The 25854-nt window shown below is 37.8% G+C and overlaps 1 protein-coding gene across 2 annotated transcripts; it reads right to left on the bottom strand.

The window, feature by feature from the left end:
- Nucleotides 1-5197: 5197 nt before the first annotated feature.
- LOC127507809 (NACHT, LRR and PYD domains-containing protein 3-like) lies at nucleotides 5198-25546 on the bottom strand. 2 transcript variants are annotated; one of them, XM_051885234.1, is made up of 7 exons: nucleotides 25405-25546; nucleotides 19507-19615; nucleotides 17589-19408; nucleotides 16476-16649; nucleotides 10875-11048; nucleotides 7449-7495; nucleotides 5198-7137 (listed from the first exon to the last, which is right to left on the bottom strand). In XM_051885234.1, exons 3-7 carry the CDS (start codon nucleotides 19394-19396, stop codon nucleotides 6608-6610), a joined length of 2733 nt encoding a protein of 910 aa, XP_051741194.1. In that variant the 5' UTR covers nucleotides 19397-19408; nucleotides 19507-19615; nucleotides 25405-25546; the 3' UTR covers nucleotides 5198-6607. The 2 variants fall into 2 exon arrangements, with proteins under 2 accessions (XP_051741194.1, XP_051741193.1); XM_051885233.1 differs by having other exon boundaries at nucleotides 19585-19615.
- Nucleotides 25547-25854: the final 308 nt, after the last annotated feature.

Raw genomic sequence — 25854 nt, 5'->3', positions numbered from 1 at the left:
ATTTAACTTACTTAAACATTACTTTTGCGTTACTTTTTCTCACCTGGGCTGGGCTTGCTTGTTTGTTTTTAATAACAACAGAAAAGTTCTATTTTTGGCAAATGTAACGGCCCTTTCACACCAAAAGTGAGATGAATAAGCCTCAGACTGAAGGAAATACATATTTACGCCTGTAACAGATCTAATAGATACACATCAGCAGATAGAAGGCTTCAAAGATGCATACTTCACAGGAAAATGCATTTGAGATCAAATTGCCTGACTTTAATTTTATATTATTTATTAAAAAAAATATTTATATTTATTATATACATTTAGGCTGGGACAATATATCAATGCATTGTGATTCGTGGATAGTTTCTGATATTTTCCAAATGCACTGCAAATCGATTCTGAGCTTAATTTTTAATAGCAGATGGCGCTCTAGGCTATTTTTTAACCGCATGCTCAAATGCTCACAAAAAAGAGCCCTCGTGCGTTCGGCTGAGTCTGACAATGTATTTACACCTCAGAATGCTCTTATTTTTTAGCTAATTACATATTTTTTACATTATATAATTTGTCTGTATTTTAAGGCACATTAAAATTGTGTTATTGCTTTGTGTTTCTTTGTAAGTAGTTGGTAATGCTGAAAACGTGTCAGTGTGGTGTGACAAAAACCACTGACTTTTTTATGCAAATGAAGATCTAAGTCTGCAAACCCTTACTAAATCTTTATTATTTTTTGATTAATATCAAAATATGAATTAATATTTATATTTTTAATTAGTTAACTAAATATATTTTTATATTATTAATTATATTAATTGTAATTATTATATTGTATAAAAATATATAATAAGCTTACAAATAAAATGTTATAATAAAATAATGTTATAATAAAAGCCTTTTAAATTACAAAATGTATGTTTTGTTTTAAGCTTGTTGTGGACCTATAAAACTGACAAACTATTTAAATTCACTTGCATAAACTCCTGCAGAGAAGTGTTTCATGCTGTCCATCTCATATTCACACGTTTGGCTGTAAATGTCACACTTTCATGCGCAGTTTCTGAGGGTAACCATACACTCAGGATCAAACCCTAAACTGATACAGATTGTTCACTGCAAGTGTTGTGAGAATGTTGTATGGCTAGTTGCTTGGATCCGTTTGGTTTTGTCAACTCGAAACCAACTCTGCAACTCTTTGTCAGACAGGCTTCAGAAAAAAACTACTGCAGGTTAGCCATGTAGCATATGCTACTGCTCAAACGCTTGTGGTCAGTAAGACTTTTTAATAAAGAAACTAATACTTTTATTCTGCAAACTCACTCTTAGAACTTTGTATTTTGGTAAACAAGGTAATGTAGTCCCTGGATTGCCTCCCAGTCCTAGTAAGTAGTCATTTAGCAGATGCTAATATGCAAAACAACTTATCATACCCCTGTATCAACCCGAGGAAAGTATATGTTTAGCCGAAACACACAATGAGGAAGTTCAGGAGTCACAACCATTCAACCACCTTCCGGATACTCAGATAATTACACAAAGGGTTCCACCTCCTAAAGTTTAGCTTCAGCGGTTTTCCTCTCCAGCTCACAGCATGAGAAAGAAAGCTGATGTCTTACACTCAAAGCATTTGTTTTCTTCATTTATCTTCTCTCTCTCTCCTCAGTCTTACCTCCTCTTTCTGAAGTGGACACTCTGTTTCCTTTGTCTCTGCTGCAGACGTATGTCCCACTGTGTGCTGTTGTTGTTGTTGTTGTTGCTGCTGCTTTTGTCTCTTCCCCCCCTTTGCTTTTGTTAATTTTACTTCTGTTCTTTTGGACTGGCCTGTTTTCACAGAGCTGTAGCACAAAACATGATGATCTCAGACTTCTGCTGCTGCTCACACTGCCTGCACTTCCTTGTTTTGCTCTGGGAGAGTTTTTTTCACTACTTCCTGTTCCTTCAAAACAAGCTGAAAGACAGAAACTAGCTACAGAAGACAGTAGGATAGACAGAAACCATGGAAGGATACTCGGCTCTCTAAATATTTCTTATTATTTAGTAGATTTAATGTTGGATTAATGTTGTTTTAATTCCAAAATGGTTGGTTGGCTCGCTCTCTCTCTCTCTCTCTCTCTCTCTCTCTCTCTCTGTGTGTGACTGCTGAAGGTAGGCGGAGCATTGTGAGTGTGAGCCGCCAATGGCTTCAACTTGTGCCTAAAGTCACCATGAAATCAAAATGGACAATTCTTGTTTTTGATGGAATATTGCAGTATTTTTATAAATTATTTATCGGTGGGCATCATTATTGTTTTAAATTCATATGCCTCATAATCTTGAATCAGAACAACTTCTCCTCCCTCATCTCTTCTCTGATGATGAGTGTGGGGCTACCTGTCACTCACATGAGATCCACCAATAGCAAACCACAACCATCCAATCAATTCCTCATAGACAAAATTAAGCCCAGCCCTTCCAGAAGCCGTTTAACTCGGATATACGGCACAATAGGGAAGAAAAGACTAGCGCAACTTCCATTTCATGCTGACTTTAAACCTTTATTGTAAGTTCATTTGTATACTTGATTTGATGATTTTTTTTTTTTTTAGATTATTTCTGAGAATATACACCGCCCGGCCAAAAAAAAAAAAAAAAAAGTCGCTGTTTGGATTTTAATGGGCAAATACTTATGAGTCTATGGATGGATCATTATTGCAGTGATTATTATTTTTTGCATGTTTTATGTTTGACAATGGTTCTTTTAACCCTAAAAGATGGAGTGTGTAGCTTTTCATTTCTTAACCCTTTAAGACCTGAAGGCTTTTTTAGAGGTTTTTTTTTTTTTTTTTTCTGAGCGACATACACGAAAGTAAAGACTCATAACTCTAAAACTGTAGCAAGGAGAGTCAAAAGGTAGGTATCATTTGATAGAACACTTTTTACATTTTTAGAAAATATAAATTACATTACATTTGGACATTTCCATGCTGAGAAACCGCTGATAAAAGACAAAAAATATCTATAATTTTTTTTTTATAATTTTTCATTTTTTTTTTTTATTTGACATGGAATAACTCAGGAAGGCAATAAGATCGGAGAAAAAATCTTTTTTGGTGGCTCGTATATGTGAGCTGCATCTGGTTCAAATTTTGTGGTCATAGCATAAAGTATAGTTGAATAAAGTGTTATTCATTTTTTCGCAGCCAGATGGCGCCCATGGGCGGTAAACTCCGGTTTAGAGGCACTTCTCAGCACTCGTTAGGAGTTTTTCACAATGATTAGATGCATTAAAAAGCTGAGTTTCTAAGCTTTAAAATGATATCTATTGTGTGTTATTCTACATTGGAAAACGAACATGGATGGTTCAGGGAACATTGGATACACACTGCATACCGGAAAGATGAGACCCGTGTTTTTAGCCAAGTATGTTACATCGTTCCGTGAGTAATATCTTGTGATCAATGCAATATATTATGTTGATTTTGGGTTCATTTTGATCGTGAGAATCTGCTTTAAATAATGATGTGCATTTTTCGTGAAGTTATGAGCACGTGAAATCTACATATTTGTATTCAGTTAGCGGCTGTGCTGTTTTTGTTGTAAACCCATATTACTCAGACTCATTAGAGGGTGAAAACAACGCAACAGCTTGTGAGAGGCTTCATCTTAACGAGTAAAGTCTCAGGTTTTGTATGCAAAAAGAATTTTTGTGCTACCTATATGGGTTCAGTTTTTATTGGCTCTTAAAGAGAGACACGCAAATGGGAGCGCAGGAGCTCTATCCGGTCTTAAAGGGTTAAACAACCATGTAGGAAGACACATCATGACCATATTCCAGGATGACAATGTCAAGATTCAGCAGGGTTAAAATTGTGAAAGAACTGTTGGGAGGGAGCATGAAGAATCATTTTCACACATGAATTGGCACTGACTTTAACCTCAGTGTAAGTTTTTGGGATGTGCTGGAATAGACTTTACAGAGTGCTTACCTCTTGCATTGTCAATACAAGGTCTTGACCAAAAATTGATGCACCTCTTGAAGGAAATAAATGTTGTGATGTTATTTCCATCAAGAGGTGCATAAATTTTTGGTCAAGATCTTGTATTGACAATGCAAGAGTCCTGCACTCTGTAAAGTCTCCTCCAGCACTTCCCAAAGGCTTTCAATGAAATTAAGATCTGGACTCAGAGGTGCCAATTCATGTGTGAAAATGATTCTTCGTGCTCTCTGAACCATTCTTTCACAATTTTAACCCTGCTGAATCTTGACATTGTCATTGTTTTTTCCTTTGAATTTTTCTGCATTCCATTTAAGTGGTTAAATTAAATGTTAGCAAATAAAAAGCATGCCTAATTAATTGAAAAAAAAAGAAAAGAAACATACAATTTTACAACAATGAAAAGAATAAAAAAAATAAACGTTTTAGTGCACTATGATACTCCATTTTATTTCTCCACATTCCATTTTAATGGTTTAATGATTTATTTTAAAAATTTACAATACAAGGGCCCTATGAAATGTTTTAACTTTTTAGAAATTCTGTATTGACTATTTTATTTTTTTCTGGATTTATGATTGAACAGTGGTAATCAAATGACATTTCTGTGTGTATCTGATGATAGTTTTCTCAAATGAAATGGTGAAATGCTGGTGAAGCGACTCTCATTATACTGAAAATTCAATTTTTGATTGGATTACATGATTCTCTGTGTGTGTGTGTGTGTTTATCTGTAATTTATCTGTAATTTTGATGCACATAATAAAGAAAATACAACCCTCATAACTAAAACAATTTAGATTTTTCTAGTTGCTAGTTTCAGTTCTAGCAAAATAAATTGCCAAGTTATAATTATATATTGCAATAAATCATGTTTTAATCGTATACTGTTTTTCCTTTACATCATTGTGTTAAATATAGAAATATGCAAGCATAAACAATGCTTATCCCCAAAACACTGCTTGCACACAAACAACTGGCCTGCTCCCACTCACCCCCACAATCCCAGCTTCACCAGCTCTGTTTTGCTTGACAACAGCATGTCAAGCTCCACAAAGGACAAACAGTATAATCACTAGAAAGGCACCATAAAGACAGTCCACATAGCTTCTGCACTACATTCCAAGTGTTCTGATACCATAGCGCATTGTGTCGTATGGACTTTTATGGTAGGCTGTAGGTAAACTTTAGTGTTATTAAACTGTCCCTGTATGGAAAAGAGCTGTGTAAAAATTCTTCCAAATTCTATTTACCATGTACACCTATAGGGCCTCGTTTATAAAATGTTGTGTAGAAACTGTCCTACATCTGTTGGAGCCGATAGCCTCATGGGCAGCACACCGATATGTAGCGCTTCCGGCGACCCGAGTTCGAGGCCCGGGTCGCGGTCCTGTCTCCGCCTCTCTCTCCCACTTTGCTTCCTGTTTAACATAATGTCCTTTCACAATAAAGGCAAAAACACCAAAAAAAGAAACTGTCCTACTTTCGATCCAATATCCTTTCTCAAATGTGCGTATGAGCGTGTGATTCAGAGATCTGAAATCTATAAATCTCAAATGATCTTGAAATTAACATCCCCTAATGTGGCACTAAGCACACTCTAAGACATCTGTAGGTATGTATGTTTTAGAAATGAGGCCCACAGAAAGACAGATTATGTTGTAAAGAAGTAAGCTAGTCATTCATTCATGTTAAAAAGACTTTTTATTTCAATTTAAAAAATAAAAAATAAATAGCATATATATTTCTGTATGTTGCTATACTTTTATGTTAGTAAGTGGTGAAGGGTTGGATTCCGAAATTCAATTCCGCTTCAATGTATATCCTTTGAGTGATTTATAATCAAGTTTATCCTTCTAAATATTAAATGATTTGAATGACTTCTTCAAGAGTATGTTAGAGCATTTACTTTACTTTTCACTATAGATAATATTGATGAATATTGTCTGTACCTCTCACTGAGAGAAAAGTACAACTTATCTGTATGTTTTGGGAAAATATCCTGTTTAGAGCCAGAGCTCGACCAACTTCAACCATGAAGAAGCTCTGTATCCTGTGTATCTGTGTATGTGCTGGTATACTTCAGTGTTGGTGAGGTGAACAACTGGCATCCTGGGAGAAGGAATGACTTGTTTTTCTCAACATGTTGGTGCCTAGAAATACAGTTCTGTGATCTAGGAAGGTCACTTTGTGCTTAAACCAGAGTCTTGTTGTCAGCCATATAATCAATGGAGATATGCTTCTGCTTATCAGCCCATGTGTGGATATTTTCTAATTGTATCTATTTCTTAACCAATCAGACTCATTCAGTAATGACACAGCTTAGTGACTTGTGTAAGGTATAGTTGCTGTGGAAATGTGAACGTACAGAGGGCAGCTTATGAACTCGTTATGGAGTGTGAAGCTGACTTCTGCTGATGAAACTCTAAACTATTCTCTTCAGTAAACATTTTCTTCAATTGATTTAAACTCTGACTCTGAGGTCTTCATTCATCATATCTGGTCCTTGGGTCTTTAACTGTAAAATCCCCTACAATGGTGTTAAAAATTGCTCTGTGCATAATAAGCCAGTGTGTTATGGTGTGATGGGCCACTCTGTGCCAGAAGGATCCGCCCCTGGTCAAATGAAAGCGCACAGGTTGTTAAATCTGACACAGAGACACTGAGGCATCATAAACCCTAAATCCAGCATAGAGGGGTTCAGTGAATGAGGTGTTGAATGTGTGTATGTGTGTGAGTGTGTGTGTGTCAGAGATGCTGTAGAAGGACAGAGTGCCGGATGACCAGTCCAGATAAACTCCTACTTTGTTAGATGACGGTGAAGGGGCAATAATGTTATTGCTCATATTATTGTGCCAGATAGTAAATCCATTTGCAGTGCAGTACAGACTCCAGGATTTGTCACTGTATCCAAACCAGCAGTCATTCCCTCCTTTCCTGCTAATTCCTTTATATGTCACGGCTATACCAGCCCCCTTCCCGCTCCATTCAGCCTCCCAGTAACAGCGTTCAGTCAGACTCTCTCCACACAGAACCTGCTCATAGTTTTCAAATCTCTCTGGATGATCGGGACACGACTCCGGGTCTTTGACGTGTGTCACCTTTCTCTTCTCCTCAGACAGAGAGAGTTTAACATGTGCTGTGTTTGGATCCAGTGTGAGATCAAAGGCATCTGAACACAAGAAACACAAGAAGAAGATTAGAAGTATATGTGAAGTTTTAGAGCTGTGTGTGTGCGTGTACTCAAAAGAAACATCCTGCCAATTGTAACTGCTTTTTTTCCAGCAGATTTATTATGTGTAAATATTTGAAGAAGTTTAATTGACATTTGATTTTTTCCCCGCTTGTAAACCATTAGTGATAAAAGCATGAAAAACATTGTTCAAACCCTTTCCAATAAAGATCTGTAAAGCTTATTTGGATTTTACAAAATTATCTTCTATCTATTAATGTGTGTGTAAGTAAAAGAAAGAAAAGTCCTACATTTTCTCAGTCCCTGTTGAATTCTGAAATGTTCCCCATGATCCAAACTAGAAAGAGACCAATGAAACATTAGTCAGCACTTATATAAATAATATTTCTCAAAATAAGGCATTCAGAAATGGAAAACAGGAGCCAAATACAGAATTCTTAAGACACAGTCTAATTAACTTAATAGCAGTCTAACAGTTAGAGATCTAAAGACAGATCAGCTTAAAAAACCAACAGCATCCGTAACGCAGTGGCAATAAATTCAAGACCAAGTGACTAAACACACAGCTAAATAGATTTTGAATACAGAAAACCTGTCACACCATAAATACACAGAACCCAAACATGGAGTTTATTTAGTCCACAGTGAAAACAATCAGAACAGTCCTGGATTATGATAAATAAATCCATATCACAGATGATGAGGCTTATTAGAGTTTAGGGCTGCAACAAATGATTATTTTGATAATCGATTAATCTACCGATTATTGGAACGATTAATCGAATAATCATCGATTATTATACTGGCTAATAAGTATGCTTTGTTGGATTATTCCACTAGCAATTAGTTCAAATACTGAGTTATACTTTAATAATTAAAACAAGGAAATCACTTTAGCTTTTGATAGTGTATTTTTAATGAATTTGTTAAAAAATACTGTTAAAATGACATACTGTGTTTTTATTAAGTCTGGGAATTGTAATAACTTTTTAAGAGTAAAAATATGAATATGTAATATTGTGCAAACATTTCTGAAAAATGCTCCTCTCTAGATTTCTTCTTCTTACTAACTATAGAGTTTATGGTCAGTGAATGGCTTTCATGAGGTAAATGTAACATTTTGTGACATATTTGTTGCAAGCTGTTTTATTGCGGTCTTTCTGCGGTTGAAACTCTGATTAAGTGATTACATTAGAGCTGGATTCATTTCAGTAAATTGTACTGTATCTTTCAACATACTTTTTAATATTCATTCATGTTTATTTCGTGCTGTAATAGAAGAAAAGAGGAAGAGATAATAGGTTCACATGCCGCTTGAACGGAGGCGCTACAGCGATATTAAAGAGCACCAAAACCACATGTATTGTTTGAATCCTGTAGTAAAACTGACAGAATTTAAAAGTTAAGGCTTTGTTTTATATCAAAAGTAACCTGATCTGTCGGTGCGCTGTCTGTCCTCTATGCTCTGCAATGCATCTTTCACTGCGTGAGAACATGGACGTGTGGCGATCAGTGAGTTTGAATGAGAGTTGGTGGCCCTGCATGACAGCATTTTTTTGTAGTTATGCTAAACGTTATGTTTTATGCTATGTTAAACTCCCACATTTTACGTGTTCGACTTCGTTTGCACTATGCACTCCGAAGCACTGTGTCTTCTTCTATTGGATTCGATCCAGGAGGGCTGCATTACAGTATTGCGCTACAGCGCCCCACTGGTCAAACCGTGTTATTGCAGGCCCTTCAAATAGATCATATGAGATCAAAAGACTATTCAACAACAAAAATATTTGTCGACAATTTTTTATTGTCGACGTTGTTTATAATGTCGACTAATCGTTTCAGCCCTATTAGAGTAGACAATGAACTTGAAAAGGAAGTATCAGTTGGACAGTCCTATCTGTATAATCCAGGCTGGTTTGTGAACAACAGGGAATCCAATGTGGTAAAATTGGAGCACAAAGAGAAAGGGGCAACAACAATAAACTCTAGATTAGAGAACAACACAGTGAGACTACATCAATGAACTGGCAAGGAATTAATGCACACACTGAGGTATATATAGAGGAGAACAAATGAGCAACAGGCTTGATTAGACTCGTCAGCTGATAAGTTGCTATGGATGCTGAACGACCCAACACGATAGACACAATAGGAAAACAACAGCATTGAAAATACAGACCTGTTCCCATCCCCCTAAAATCAACTCTTGATTGTTATCAACAATCAGAAAGTGATCCATAACCTTCCCAATCCACCAAATACTGGAAACCGTGTCCCTTCCGCCTCAAGTCCAGAATATGATGAACTGAATATACTGGTTCCCAGTCTTTAAGACGCAATGGTGGAAGAACCGGAGCAGGCGGATTAAGGAGAGAATGAAAAACAGGCTTTCATTTGAAGACATGAAAAATGGAATGAATTCTCCTGTACGCTAGAGGAAGTTTTAGACGAACAACTACCGAACTAATAATCTTGGTGATGGGAAATGAGCCAATGAATTTGGGAGCTAAATGCAGTGGAGAGGAATGTCACTGGAAGAAAGCCACACTTTTTGACTGACAACGTAAAGGGGAGGTTTCGAAAGGTGGCGATCAGCCTTAACCTTGGTGTCTGTCTGGCCCTTCACCAGGTACGCTGACACCTTTAGACAAAGGCGTGAGCAGAGGGGGCCGCAACATCGGTTTCAAGTGATGAAAATAATGATGGTTGGATCTCTAAACTGCACTCAATGGCGACAGGCCTGTAGACGGCACTGGCAACGAGTTATGTGCATACTCAACCCATGAGAGCTGCTGAGTCCAGGAGGACAGGTTCTGTGAAGCAAGACACTACAATGTGCCCTCCAAATCTTGGTTGGCCTGCTCTGTTTGACCATTGTGGATGGAAACCAGAGGAAAGACTAACAGTGGCCACCAGTAACCAACAAAAATCCTTCCAAAATTAAAAATAAATTGGGGTACCGCCAAAGACCCTGTTCATCGGGAGGCCATGAATGCGAAAGGCGTGATCAGTAACCTCGAGTCTACTGACAGGCATTGGTTTTTACTGGACATGAAGATATCAAGTGTCCCTCAGCACTGCAGCAGAGACAGACCCTGGGCTCTCTGTCGCTCCTTCTCCTTCAATATTCATGTCTGACCAAGCTGCATGGGTTCAGAATCTGGAGAGATGTTGAATTGAAGCTCAACAGCAGGAGTGTAACAGACGTAGGCTAGTAAGAGCCGTGCATGTAAACCTCACTCCCCTGAACTCAAGAGGCGCTCTAGCAACTGACACTAGAGACTGCGGTCTTTAGCCTCCTTGTTAGAATGACCGACTCTCATGCTGGCGGACCCGGATGAAGATCAGCCAGAATGCCTCTCTGCCATAAGCGGTGCAGTCGAACACCCTTTTCATCTCCTCAAAACCTTTCTGAAATGATTTACAGCACGGATGTCCTTGTTTCCACACAGCAGTACCCCACTGGCCCGCTCAACCCGAAAGCAGAGTGATAACCAAAGCTACTTTCCTGGATTCAGATGGTTAAGCGGCTGGTTGCAGGGCAAAAAACAAAGAACGCTTTGATAAAAAGGTTCTACAGAGATTGGCTCAACTGAATATGTATCTCAAGAAACACACTTTATGCAGTACACCAATGTGGACACAGACACTTAAGCAGCAAGTATACTTTTTTTATGTGTATGCGGAGTCGAAAACCCTAATACTGCCTCACATACTTAAGTATCTGCAGTGAGCAGTTTGGATCGTTCAGTTTGTCCGAGAGCAGCTGGACTCCTGATTGTCCTGGGTGATTGTAGCTCAGATCCAGCTCTCTCAGGTGTGAGGGGTTTGAACTCAGAGCTGAAGACACATAACCACAGCCTTCCTCTGTCACCATACAGCCAGACAACCTACGGACACACAAAACAGTCAGAAAATTTTAAACAGAAGATTAAGAATTGAAGTGAAGACTCAAAAACATAGACCTGACTGGCTTGAGAAAGCCAACATACCGATATTTTATTTAGAATAGCTGCCAAAACTTGAGGAGTGCAGGGCCGCTGCATCTAGACGTGCCGCCATCTTATGTCACTTCATACCATGTCATAACAGGGGATAAAGACTTTCACCGGTTACAAGGACAGCAACACAGCCATAAATTCTACAGACAGCACACTGCCAGACACTCTGAACCTTTTATTTTCTCGTTTTGACTGTAACAGAGAGGCCACAGCATTGATCCTGCACTACCAAAGAAGCACGACCCTATTCAGTTGCATCAACATCAGCTGGACGTGCAACACAAAATAGGTGGCCACATAAAGGTAAGCAGTTTTTGCTTAGTTTGCGTTGTTCAGAGTTTGCCCGTGGTGGTAAGGACAATAAAAAAGCTCCTCCATATTTAAAGAACAAAAAACAATAAATGGGTTTTGATTCCAGAAGAAATAATTGCATTGCATGCACTGTGTTTACTGTCAAGCGGGCCTTGATGGATGGCAATAAATATATAAAAGTAAAAGTTAAAGTATAGGGAAGTGTGCATAAAGTATGAAGAAGTCCTAATGCTATCGCTCTGTTGTGTTGAGGAAGTGAATCGCAGAGGTCTGCACGGATAGCATGGATAAATCCTGTAGTATATTGCTTTTCACTGTGTTGAGGAATTGTTATCAGTGAGGGAAAAAAGTGATCAGAACTAACAGGTCACTCAAGGGAGTGTAGAATAGGAAAATTGCATTTATGTGTGTATGTAGTTTGTGTGAGCGTCTGTGTGAGTATATCCGTCACTGTATAAGAAAATAAACTCTGTTTGTTGTGGACAGTGAGTGCCTAGCCCTCCCTGGCTGTCATTTGAGTGTGATTCGATGGGGTGAGGTGCAATCGTTGTCCACTTAGAAAGAGTGGATGAATGAATTAGCCCTGCAAAGGGACAAAGAATGCATGAATGAGCCCTAAAAGGGACAATATGTATAAAAATTCTGTCTCCAATTAATAATAAAGAGATTTGTATGAATGTTGTGAAGGTGGAGGAAATTAGAAAAATTGTTTCAAGAAGTTAGCTTTGCAGATCAGACTAAAATTATAAAACAGATATATGATTGATCTAAATGGATGGTGATAAAATAATTATCTACTTATGCCAATTAAAATTAACAGTAACAGAAATAAAGACTTAATTTATTTAAAAATAAAGAGTGGCTCTTGTTTTGTTTTTTGTTTTTTTGTTTTTTGTTTTTTTGGCACTATTTGGATGCAAAATAATCTTAAAAAGAAAATGGACAATACAAAGGAAATCTGTATATGCAAGTGGAATAAAGTGCAAATTACAAGAGGAGATAAGGTAAAGTTATTTATAAATAAATAACAATAATTACGTTTATTTTGCAAAATTATATTTTTTGAACCTATAAGAAGAAGAAACATTATGGCAGCCAACTCCTGTGGAAATGTTAGGGTTAAAATACCCATTGTGCAAAAAACTAATAGACAAGATCCTAAAAAAATAATAAATGGCAAAAGAAAACCAAAGATATAACAAAATGGCTAAAGGAAGGGATGTTTGATGTAGCACTGTGCAAAAAGGAGAAAAAGAAAAAGAAGCCCTGACACTGTTCCAAAAAGCATAGAGAATATTTGTTGAGAAATACAAGACAGGCAAAAAAAATAAATAAATAAATTAAGGGACGCAGACAAAAACACAAAGAAAAAAGAAGAGGTGCCAACCAAACTATACCCCCAGAAGGTCAGTTCCCAATACTTAAGGGAACTGTAGAAGTTTCAGGAGAAATGCAGAGGGAGGGAGTTAGAAAAAAACAAAAAAACAAACAGGGCTACAGGTGAACCCAAAGAGACATGGGATAGAAAAAATAAGAGAAACTTATCTTTAGATGGTTACATCTTTCTATCTTTAGATGGAAATTGAAAACACCAGCATGTGAAGAGGAACCGTTAGAAAGAGAAGAGGAGATTGAAGCAGAAGCACAGATAATAGTAGCAGAAATAAATAAAAAATAAATAATAAGACTGCACATGCTTAAACAATTATACCCTTTTTGAAGACATCTAAAATTTGTTATTGTATCTCATTATCTCTGGGAGACAGTATGAAAAATTGAAGAGAGTGGAATGTGCTTGCATATGTTGGGGCCTCTCACTTTGCCATTAGATAAATGGTAAGATGTGGGTCTCATTCTGTCATTAAAGAATGTTTGTAGGGTGAGCGGGCCCTCTAATATAAATACTGGTTGGGGCCTTTTGTTCCACTTTTTAAAACAGACTGGATTCACAAAAAATAAATAAATAAATTAAAATGAAAGAATTGATAAACAATAGTGGGCCAGAGTTTGAAATTGTATAAGATGTATTGACCCCACCTTGGTGGAGAGAAATAGGAAAACTGTATAAAAAGATTGTTCAAGAGCTGGTCTAGCAGTTGTTCTGCAGGCCAACTCAGCTTTTTTTATTTGTAATAAAGACTTCAAGAGTGAATTTTCATGGAGGCGAACAAAGCCACTAAAGTATTTCCCTACCTCCACACACCCTGTTCACACAGACATCACGTCATCAGCGCATTTCGTGCTATGCAGAATTAAGACATCCATGTCCATGTACATCACGAGCACCGCGACCGAAACAGAAGCCAACTTTTAAAGTTCCTCCAAAACCAAAACAACAAGCTTATGCTGCTTTCATGCCATAAATACCGTAATTTGGAAGAAATGGAAACTCGTGAATCAAGTTTATGCATTTCAGTGGCAACAGTATCAACGCCAAAATGAATCTACAGCAGTCAGTTAGTACAGGTAAGTTGTTTATGTTCATTATTATTGTAATGTTATGAGTTTTAATGCTGTCTCTTGTGATGCTTTTGTTTGATCCTTGTTGTACACGTTGTAACACCTCCCTTTTTTTAAGATATTATTCTGAGGGGGTTCAACAGAAATACGACTGCTACTGAAAGATAAAACCACTTCATCAAACAAATATTCTTTTTTCCCTATTTTATTCCCACAAGTGCATATATATATATATATATATATATATATATATATGCCACAAAAATAAACAATATAAGCAAACAAGCAGTCTTTGTCTCTGCGCAAATGAATCAATATAATAAATGAAACTTATCATCAATGTCCAGACTTTAGATGAGCTGAAATGATGATGGTGATGAGATGAGTACGAATCCACAAGGTTATTTGAGAGCGATGCAATGATATAATCCAATAATCTAGTGAGTGAGAAGTGAAGATAGTCAATGGTGTTCAGTGACTCGCTGACCTTAACGCCGCGTTGATTAAGGCCACACGCCATAGTCTTGCTACAGCGTGGCAATACACAGATCCACACTACTCGCTTCCCGGAGACGTGCAGTGAATATAATCGTGATATAAATGAATATATATATAAGATGAAAAAGTCCTTTCTACAAAAGAAAGCAAAATAGCTAACATCAGTCATTATTCATTACAAATACACCAAGTCATTAGCATAGTCAGCCAATACTCACGTTTGAGCATAAACTCTACGAGTTCTCAAAACAGGACCTAAAATGAGTAGCCAGGTAGCGTTAGTTCAACCATGCGGATCCCTCTACCAAATGAACTGACTTGCTCGTTGGTGATCAGGCTTATAACTGGTAGTCACTATGCACTACCGCCCTCAAGCAGCTCCTAGGGTATTACACTTAAACCAGATACCTCTTTTTAGGCAATAGCCAGTGAAAAATACAATAATAAAAACCAGGTAACGTTTAGACCGTTACAGCGTTCATGTGTTTTGGAGTAGGTGTGGCTTTGTAGAGCGCTCCTGAAGGGAGGGTGGAAACTTATACTTTCAACGCTAGCTCGCTATTGCTAGCCTCTCTGAAAATTACCTACCCTAACTTTAAATACGCAATCCCCATCTGCCTTAAGTAGGCTACGATTATTTCGGTACCAAATAAAAAGTACAGTGAACTGCTTTAATGACTATCACCCAGTTGCTTTAACTCCTATTATCACCAAATATTTTGAGAGACACATCCTTTCTCACATTATATCTGCCATCCCTGCTGACCTTAACTAACAAAATCGAGCAAACACATCGACAGAGGATGCTGTCATTATAGCTCTCCACATAGGCCTTACATACCTAGACTCCAAAAGAAATGGTATGCACTTTGCTGCCTTCTCCTGCATAATAGTTACCAAACAAAAGGGGTAAAAATCTGCTGCTTTAATGATGCAAATACATCATGGTTCAGAATCAAACAATACAATGTGAACACAATCCAATGGGGGCAGGGTGAGCAATCAAATGTGGGTTGGACCAGGCAATTGAACCAAATGTGAAAGCACTCGTAAACACCCAAAAAACCCTTTAGACTCATGTAAGCTTCCATTGTATTAAATATTCTTTCTAATCTATGTAATCTTTCTATCTGTCTATCAATCGGACATTGATATATCTATCAATCTATTTACACTGCTGTGAGATGTAAGACATGCTGCTGCTGTACAATATAGCATTGTGACAAGCAGGGCGGGGCCGAGAGCCGTGGGAACGGAGGGGACAAGGCCTCTCTCGTCTTGCACTTTCATCACTCCTCCTTTTATCCTTCTGAACTCTTCTGTGAGACTTGAGGTCAGTGTTCATTAGCACTCGCGACCCCAGCCTCGCTCCATTCCAACGGCTCTCGGCCCCGCCCTGATTGCCACAAGCATACAAGCATACACAATTACCCGTAGCAGATCTATACAGGTGGAGCTGGGGAAGGTGGAGGGTTTCTAAAAGCGCACTGCACTGCTAAGGCAAATGCAGACCAAATATTTGAAGGTTGAGAACGCTAACTCATTGGCTACTGATGCAGCAAGAACCAATCAGCTGTGCCCTATAAAGAATGACGTGATTGCAAGCAGGTTGAGTTAAGGACCTATTAGCCTGCGCCATCTAGAGTTTCATGACAGAACTTTGTATTAGAGTTTGTAGTTCTAATCGAATTCTCGTCCAACGCACAATGGGTTGTGAGCAGTATTAGCCATTAAAGTGTGCACGGATCTGCACTTCGCTTTAGTACACCATCAGGGTACCATTGGAATACTCTTTCCAACATACTACGATTGGGAACACACTAATTCTAATTATGAATACTATTTAGGATGGATAGTATGTGATAAAACTACTTCAAACTTTCTGGTCCGGCTTTCTCAATCCAACATCAAAGTCTGTCTTGACAAACTAGTTTCTTATCTAGTTTTACCATTCCTGTGCTTGGATCCTTAAAATCACTATTAGCACTAAACATTCAAATCTTGAATTACAAAGATTCAGGATATCAAAAATAAAATGTTGCACACCTCAGGATCTCAAGCTGACAGTTTGGACTCTTCAGGCCGTCTGATAGCAGCTTTACTCCTGAATCCTGCAGGTCATTGTTACTCAGGTCCAGCTCTCTCAGGGCACAGTTTGAGAATTGTAGAGCTGATGACAACATTTCACAGGACTGATGAGTCAGATTACATTCAGCAAGACTGAAAAAGAGCAGAACACAACAGAGATTCATGGCATCTTCAACAGGCTAACAAGTCAGTTATGCTGCTGTAAAATATGAAAGAAAGAGCTTAGAATTTATACAAGATGGATTCATGAATAGTCTTTCATATTGAAAATTTATTATTTATTTGGCAATGATTAAAATAAATACATTCCTATCTGGTTTGTCACATTTGTTACACCAGGTCCTAACCACTGATTCATTCACTGATTCATTGCGCAAGCACCTTGTAAACCTGGTAGGTGGAAATTTCTATTCAAACACGATTTCGCTTCTCTGTTTGCGATCAGATCATTTTAAGCTGCTACACTCCTGTAAAGTTTTCAGTCCAATGATCCAGTAAGCAAATTCATTCAAACATTGTAAAGAAAACCAGACTGATTACATAATAGATGGCAGAGCGAACAGAGACTCACATTGTGTTCTCAGTAAGTTATTTATTCCAGTGTGAATTTTGCTTTAAAACTTATGGTTAAAACTAAATTGCTTCTAAAGAGCTTGAGCCCTCACACATCATGTTGTGTAAAATACAGACTGAACAGACTGTCAAAACATCCCACATTTCTCAGCTGGATAAAGCAAAATCAGCATCTTGCTAGTGAGGTTTTGATGGATGAGGATTCTAATCAAGGTAAAGACAATTGTGGTGACATACAGGAGTCTTACAGTAAGCATGCATGAGTCCATTATATTGATGCACAAACGTTTGGTATCGCAACTTGACTTGTCTAAAATGTAAACAAGCTCTTTGCTGTTGCATTGTACACATACTATAAACTATGAATTCTGGAAAGTTTTTTATGATTTTTTTTTTTTTTTCCTCACAAAGAGTGTGTGATTAATCGTGATTAAAAATTTGAATCTATTGACAGCCCTAATATATAAACTTTTGCTTCTTATCTGTGCACAAACTCACAGCACTTTTCTGCAGTTGATCACAGCTGGTATCAGTCTTCTTCTACCCTCATCTGATGTGTTGTATTTTTTGAAGTCCAGCTCTTCCAGTACCTCCTCTGACATCTGAAGTATGTAGGCAATTGTTGAGCAGTGGGCAGGAGAGAGTTTCTTCTCTGAGTGTTTGTTTGATTTAACAAAGTCCTGAATCTCTCTGGATAGAGTCTGATCTTTCACTTCCAGCAGACAGAGGAACAGATTGATGGACCTCTCAGTGGAGATTCCATGTCCATCTTTGATCTTCTCTTTAATGTACTGCGTGGTTTCTTGGATACTCTCTGAGCTTTTCACTGTGTGTGTCAGTAGATCCGGTAAAAGTCTCTGACTGGACTCCAGTGAGATGCCCAGCAGGAACCGCAAGAACAGATCCAGCTGTCCATTTTCACTTTTAATGGCTGCATCTACTGCTCCTTTGAGCAAATTATGCAGTGCTAAAAAGGTCACTGTCTCCATAATAGTGTACAAATTGTAGTAAAAAACATAAAAAGCTGCAAGAAACTCCTGAAAGCTCAGATGAATGAAGCTGTAGACTTTCCTTTGATGAATCACAGATTCCTCCTTAAAGATCTCAGTGCAAATCCCAGAATACACTGAGGCGTCAGTGACGTCTATGCCGCTCTCTCTCAGGTCCTCCTCATAGAACATCACATTGCCCTTCATCAACTGTTTGAAAGCCACTTCTGCAAGTTTCACAATCACTTCTCTGTTGGACTGCAGGAGTTTCTCTGGATCTCTCTCTTCATACTTCTGATTCCTCCTGTTGATCTGAATCAGCAGGAAGTGGATGTACATTTCAGTCATAGTTTGAGGGATTTCTCCACTCAGATCTTCTTTCAGGAGCTTCTGAAGCACAGTGGATGAGATCCAGCAGAAGACAGGTATGTGGCACATGATGTGGAGGCTTCTTGCTCTTCTGATGTGTGAGATGATTCTGCTGGCTTGATGCTCGTCACTGATTCTCTTCCTGAAATATTCCTCTTTCTGAGGCTCATTGAATCCCTGAATTTCTGTCAGACGGTTGATGTATTCGGAAGGGATCTGATTGGCTGCTGCTGGTCTGGAGGTGATCCAGATGAGAGCAGAGGGAAGCAGCTCTCCTTTCATGAGCTTTGACATCAACACACCCACTGATGAAGTCTCAGTAACATTAGAAACTTTCTGAGCATCTGAAAACATCAGTGTGATTCTGCTTTCATCCAGCCCATCAAAGATGAACACAACTTTACACTCCTCATAAATCTTTGAGTCCAGATCTTGAAGTTCAGGATGAAAGTCCAGCAGAAGTCTGTGAAGACTGTACTGATGATCTTGGATCAAGTTCAGCTCTCGAAATGAAAACACAAACATGAAATCTACATCCTGATTGGCTTTTCCCTCGGCCCAGTTCAGAATGAACTTCTGCACAGAGACGGTTTTTCCAATTCCAGCGATGCCTTTAGTAAGAACAGTCTTGATTTGGTCACATCCTGGTTCAGGTGAGGATTTAAAGATATCATTGCAGTAGATTGGAGAATCTTGTGAGTGTTGTGTTCTGGCTGTTTTCTCCATCTGTAAAACCTCATGTTCTTCATTCACTCCTTCACTCTCTCCCTCTATGATATAGAGCTGAGTGTAAATCCTGTTCAGGAGGGTTTCATTCTCTTGGACATTGATTCCCTCAACTAAGTTCTCATACTTGATCTTCATGCTGGTTTTGTGTTGACCTTTGGCTCTCTGAAGGACATCATCTACTGATTTCTGCAAGTTTCCAGTCTGTGGGATGCAGTGCATGTTGGAAAGATTCTGTCAAAACAACAGTGATATTATCTCATTGAGTTTCTGAAATCATTATTCATTTGAAATGCACAACAGTAAATTAGCCACTACATGTTCATACTAACAAAGGGTCAGAGCAGAGGACATGGAATTACTGAACAAAAGGGGTCGATTCTTGGATCTATAACTCTTCACAGACACACCTGCTGGGTTCTGGAGACTCATCTCTTCCTCCTGGTGATAATGACAAAAGACAAACAAAATGACATTTTATACATGCAGTATAGCTGGAATGAACTGTAGATTTAATTTGATTAATTTACAGATAAGGAATATAAGACATGTTATAGAAATAGAGAATAATTTTGAGATGAAAAAGAAGAAATTGAAACACACACACACATTTGATGAGGTCATTAGTTTACAAACATCTTGCAGAATCTGTAAAATGTTAATGCTTAAAATCATTATATATATAGTTCTGCCCTAAACTAGTTTTCACATAACAGATGTTTACATATAGTACACAAGACTAAATAATAACTGCATTTACACAAGTAAACCGGTTCAATGTACACTAGAGCCTTAATAGGGGTGTAATGGTACACAAAATAAGTTTTCAGGTTTTCGGCACATCGGGGTTTTTTTCTTTTTCTTTTTTTCTTTTCTTTTTTTAATTAAACAGAGGTTTACTGAACAAACTATGTCTGTCTTAAAAAAAAAAAGTCAATATTGCTACAGCCAGCAGCAACATACACCACAGTTTATGGTGCTGTAATTGAGGGAAGAGATTTGAAGTGCTTACACTTTTGGATGCAAAATATGTTAATAAAATATTTTAGAATAAGTTAATTCTCTAATTCTATAAGTGCACTCCCATTCTAATCCCACTCCATCTATTTGAAGTCCTAGAAGTTAAGCGTAGACTACTGTAGCTTGCTGTCAGGATAATGCTTTATACAAAATCGAAATACTTGTGTGAATTTGTAACATTTACGGGTAAATGTACAACCATAAGATGTAAATTGTGTTGACAGTTGACAGATATGAACAAGATAACTTCTTGTTGCGATGAACAATGGATATATTCACCTCAGAGAAGAAGGCACATTGATTGTATTTTATGTTGCATTTTTGTTAGTTTTGATTCCTCACAACTTGTCTGTTTTTATGGGCGAGTCGGAGTGAACTGCAGCACTAACAGAGTCTCATGAACGTGCAGTCGAGCAAAGAAAGACCAAGGCCAAGGTCAGGGTTTTCATTTAAATAATACATTAAATTTTGGTTTGTTTTTCACCAAACCCTGTAGTATACCCCAGAACACTTGGAATATACAACACGTGTCGCATGGGATCATTCTGTGATCCTTTCGCATCTTAAAAAAAAAAAAAAGGTGAGCAAATGATTGCTTAATTTTCATTTAGTGTGAACCTTTAATACTGTGTAATGGGTAACACTTTACAATAAACATACATGAATAATCATGTATGAAGATATTAACTAATCATGAACCAATGAAGAGCTATTCTTAACTACGACAGGAGTCATATGGATTCACACATGAATAACAGCAGCCTTAACTATGTTAGTACATGTTTGATAATTAATGCATTAACATTTAGGGGTAAAGTAAATCAATCAGGCTCCATAAGAAAAAAACTATTGACATCTGCAGCTTTGTCATAAACATTACTGAATGGCAGAGAATTCGTTTGTCATTATTTTCCCTGATCCTCCTTATCAAACATAGAAAATGCTAAATCCACTAACAATTGATCTTAAAAACGTCTTTGTTTTGTGTTATTTTCTTTTCCATCAAACTCAACCTACTGTGACTTATACACAGCTAAATAAAAAATAACAATTTAAAACCTACAAAGAACATTTGTTGAGCGGAGGAATCGGTTCCCCAAAAATAACCAAACAGGAAACATGAATTAAGATCAGGGGAACATTTGCTGGGTATCAGTACAGTTTACTCTCACTTGTTAAAAATAAATAAAAAACTTGCATCACAATAAGTGTATTGTGTTTGTCAAAACATTTGGTAACAACAGAATTTCATTAAGTTTAGTGACAACATGTTAATGTTTACATGGTACAATGACTGCTACTGTTTTTAGTGGTTGACACAAATTTTACAATTTTAGTTCATAAGTTTGCGATTTGATTCTAGATTCATTATCGATTAATTTGGATAAATATCAGGTACAGTAGCTACAGCTTAATTTTTCTCAAGATAATCTAATGTTCATTCATGTTTATTTATTAGTAAAGAGGAAGAGATGGTCAGTTTGTCATGTTCTCTTGTGAAGAAAAGTACATACTTTTGAGTGCGTAGCAGAAGAGTAGACAAGCTTTGGGACATACTATCACGTCAATATATTTAATTTTTAACAGACACTCATTGTTACGTGCGTCTTTTCACTGTAAACTGGCCTGTCAATCATCTTGTCACAGTTCACATTCTCCACATTTCATTTCCTGTCATATTGGAGAGAAAAAAGTAGCACAATGATCTGCCAGTCATATATACAGTATACATAATGTCACACTTATTAATTTCTGTTTATTCTTTTTTTTTCATTTTCATGGACTTACAGTTTGTTTTCATCAGTCAAATGTGTTCCTTTGTTTGAGTTTCCCGCCACTCAGTTTCATGGACACTAATCATCTTTACATCTGTTAGTCTTTTAGTTATGCGTATATTAGTTCCTCACCATCAATCAGTGTTTGTCTGGTTATATTTGCATTAGCACTTGTTTGTATTCTTGCCCATTGGATTGTCATTAAAGGTGGCATTGGAACTTATCCTGATCTTTTTCATGTCTGTCTGAACCTTGCTAACAACATATATTTTTATCAGGTTAAATGTTGATTATTAGTCACTCAAACCCCTTTATCTAAACCTCTCTACTTAACAGTCGCTCGTGCACGTCACCATGTTTGTAGTTTTTTAACGCTTTTTATTCATGTTTTTAGTTCTGAACTGAATCCTCCTCCTAAGTGCAATGGGTTGTGGGCAATATTAGCCGTTATAGTGTGTCAATGGTGCCCCAAAGCTTTCTTCAATATATCTTCCTTTGTGTTCAGCAGAACAAAGAAATTCATACAGGTTTGGAACAACTTGAGGGTGAGTAAATGATGACAGAATTTTCATTTTTGGGTGAACAATCCCTTTAAACAGTGTATAGATCCATTGAAATGCCACTTCAGATGCAGCTTCAGTGCCATCTCTGCAGTGCAAAGATGCCTTTGGTTAACGCTGATTTCATTTGAATGGTAACAGTCTATAGTGTTTTATAATTTCAGATGCCCTAATAAAGGGAAAAAAAAAAAGGAAATCAATTTAAGGGGGCAAATATTGCCCCTTAATAGGAAAGTTAATTTCTATAAAATTAAAAACACTCCTCATTTCTAGCTTTATTTTTCAAGGTGTTATTTCAAGGTTGGTTTTGTTATCTTACCTGAGAGAGTTCTTTCTGTAGCCTATTATAATGTATTAATGGCTATTTAACATTACCCTTATACTTTGACTAAGCTAAGCATGTTGCATATTCATTTTTTCATTAGCCTCACATTTTGTGTAGGCTAGCTTACACCTGCCCTGGGTATGCGCTCTTTTTTATGTAAGGTAGGCCTATTACCTCTCTGAAAATGAGAATCAACTCTCAGCCAGTCCTATAATATATATGGGTGGGATATATTAGGCAGCAAGTGAACATTTTGTCCTCAAAGTTGATGTGTTAGAAGCAGGAAAAATGGGCAAGCGTAAGGATTTGAGCGAGTTTGACAAGGGCCAAATTGTGATGGCTAGACGACGGTCAGAGCATCTCCAAAACTGAAGCTCTTGTGGGGTGTTCCCGGTCTGCAGTGGACAGTATCTATCAAAAGTGGTCCAAGGAAGGAACAGTGGTGAACCGGCGACAGGGTCATGGGCAACCAAGGCTCATTGATGCACGTGGGGAGCGAAGGCTGGCCCGTGTGGTCCGATCCAACAGACGAGCTTCTGTAGCTCAAATTGCTCAAGAAGTTAATGCTGGTTCTGATAGAAAGGTGTCAGAATACACAGTGCATCAGTTTGTTGCGTATGGAGCTGCATAGCTGCAGACCAGTGAGGGTGCCCATGCTGACCCCTGTCCACCGCCGAAAGCGCCAACAGTGGGCACGTGAGCATCAGAACTGGACCACGGAGCAATGGAAGAAAGTGGCCTGGTCTGATGAATCACGTTTTCTTTTACATCACGTGGATGGCCAGGTGCGTGTGCGTCGCTTACCTGGGGAACACATGGCACCAGGATGCACTTTGGGAAGGCAAGCCGGCGGAGGCAGTGTGATGCTTTGGGCAATGTTCTGCTGGGAAACCTTGGGTCCTGCCATCCATGCGGATGTTACTTTGACATGTACCACCTACCTAAGCATTGTTGCAGACCATGTACACCCTTTCATGGAAACGGTATTCCCTGGTGGCTGTGGCCTCTTTCAGCAGGATAATGCACCCTGCCACAAAGCAAAAATGGCTCAGGAATGGTTTGAGGAGCACAACAACGAGTTTGAAGTGTTGACTTGGCCTCCAAATTCCCCAGATCTCAATCCAATCAAGCATCTGCTAACATCTTGGTGCAGATACCACAGCACACCTTCAGGGGTCTAGCGGAGTCCATGCCTCGACGGGTCAGGGGTGTTTTGGCATCAAAAGGGGACCAATACAATATTAGGAAGGTGTTTATAATGTTATGCCTGATCGGTGTATATGTTTTAGGGCAGTTCTCGTTTAATCAATACATTTAGGAATGACATTGACGGTATGGTGGACTGTGTAACTGGTTATATCAATTTCTGTGTTCACAAAACCATCCCCACCAGCGAGGAACGTTGCTTCCCTAATAATAAACCTTGGATCAAGAGAATCTTCAGAAGAGGGGATAAAGAGAAGGTGAAACGCATACCAAAAGAACTCAAACGGAATCTGAAGGAGGGCAAAGACTCCTCAAGGCAAAAACTGGAGGATAAGCTGCAGAGAAACAAAGTGAAGGAAGTCTGGAGCGGCATGAGGGAGATTACTGGCCTTAAACAACCAGCAGGAGTAATGGAGAGTGGCCCAGTGATGGCTGACAGGTTAAACCAGTTTTTTTTAACAGGTTTAACTTGGGATTTGCAGCAACACAACAACACCCGTCCTCCCACAGGAATCCTCTGATGTCCTCACAAACATTCGACAAACATCTATTCTTTATCTATGACCTCTCTAATAGTTCTCAGTTAAGTGTTTATTTCAAACTTCTTGAGTTGATCAGGGCCCAATTGCATAAACTTAGCCACTATAGTATCTTAAGAAGTCTGACCAAATAGTAGTTAGATTTAAGGTAATCAGTCTTACTTCTCCGATTCCAATTAGACCAATCTATCTTTTTATGTAGGCTAACTGACTTTAAGAAGCTAAGACCAGTCTCGAAGAAGAAGAAGAAGAAGAAGAAGAAGAAAGATAACTTTATAAACTAGTTTAAGCAGCTTATGCAACCGCCCACAAGTTTGTTTGTTTTTTTTTTTTTTCTGTTTTAAACACTGTAGTACATGTATGGAAATGCAGAAAAGCAGTTAATAGGCCTAATAGTTTAGTAAATGTAATACACTGCTTTTTGTAATGTAAAATAATTCTAGTTCATCTAGAAACATCAGGATACCTGCCTTATTTTATCATAAGATCGGGCGTGGCTATTTGTAACTTGCCAGGCTTCCTCGGTCATTATTTTAACCGCAGTTGGAAGACAATTAGCTTACTATGTTGTGTAAAAATAATAATAATAAAAAAAAAGCATAGAGGATAAAAATGCATGAATAGCAGTCTATAATATTTAATTATATACCTATAAAAAATTAAATAAAAGAATAAAAAAGAATATTAAATAAAAAGTGTTTCTGCCATTTTTAAATAAAAAGATCTATCCAATTTAAAGAGAAGCAAAAACATAAATCAGTTCGTTTGACTGCATGGTTACATGAAGAATAATTTCTGAACTTACCACAATATGCGGCTGTTTAAATCTTCAGTGTAAAGACGTTTAAAGCCTCGAAATAGAGATGGGGTTCAGCGAAAAATCAGTTAACTGCTACTGGTAACCGACAGCTTGTTACCTGCCACTAAAACTGAATATCCCACCGGCCGTCGGCTTCCGTTTACAAGCAGAAGTGGGAGGAACCTAAAGCGAATAATGACAAGAGAGTGATCGTACTGAATTAATAATAATAACAGCCTGCTTGTGATAGGTTTTTAATGATGAATTCATATTATATTATAGTACTTTTTATATAATAAATATATCATTAATTATTACGTATTTTATTAATAACCAGATTTAGAAGATTGTATACGCACGAAGTTATGACGAAATCATTAAAAAAAAAATGTACGCATCAAATGAGCTAAATTTGAAATTCTAATAGACCACAAAGCAGGAAAAACAAATTACATT

The sequence above is a fragment of the Ctenopharyngodon idella genome, chromosome 24, assembly GCF_019924925.1.
Source record: "Ctenopharyngodon idella isolate HZGC_01 chromosome 24, HZGC01, whole genome shotgun sequence".
Taxonomy (NCBI): domain Eukaryota; kingdom Metazoa; phylum Chordata; class Actinopteri; order Cypriniformes; family Xenocyprididae; genus Ctenopharyngodon; species Ctenopharyngodon idella.
The sequence above is the reverse complement of the archived record's forward strand: the minus strand, read 5'-3'. Positions and strand labels throughout refer to the sequence as shown.

What these genes read in the sequence shown, in the direction of transcription:
- LOC127507809 (XM_051885234.1), bottom strand. Translation starts at nt 19,396, where the DNA reads ATGCACTGCATCCCACAGACTGGAAACTTGCAGAAATCAGTAGATGAT. An exon ending in ATCAACTGCAGAAAAGTGCT is followed by an intron (nt 16,650 to 17,588) that starts GTGAGTTTGTGC and finishes GCTCTTTTTCAG; the next exon opens with TCTTGCTGAATGTAATCTGA. An exon ending in TCAACAGGGACTGAGAAAAT is followed by an intron (nt 7,138 to 7,448) that starts GTAGGACTTTTC and finishes TCTTGTGTTCAG; the next exon opens with ATGCCTTTGATCTCACACTG.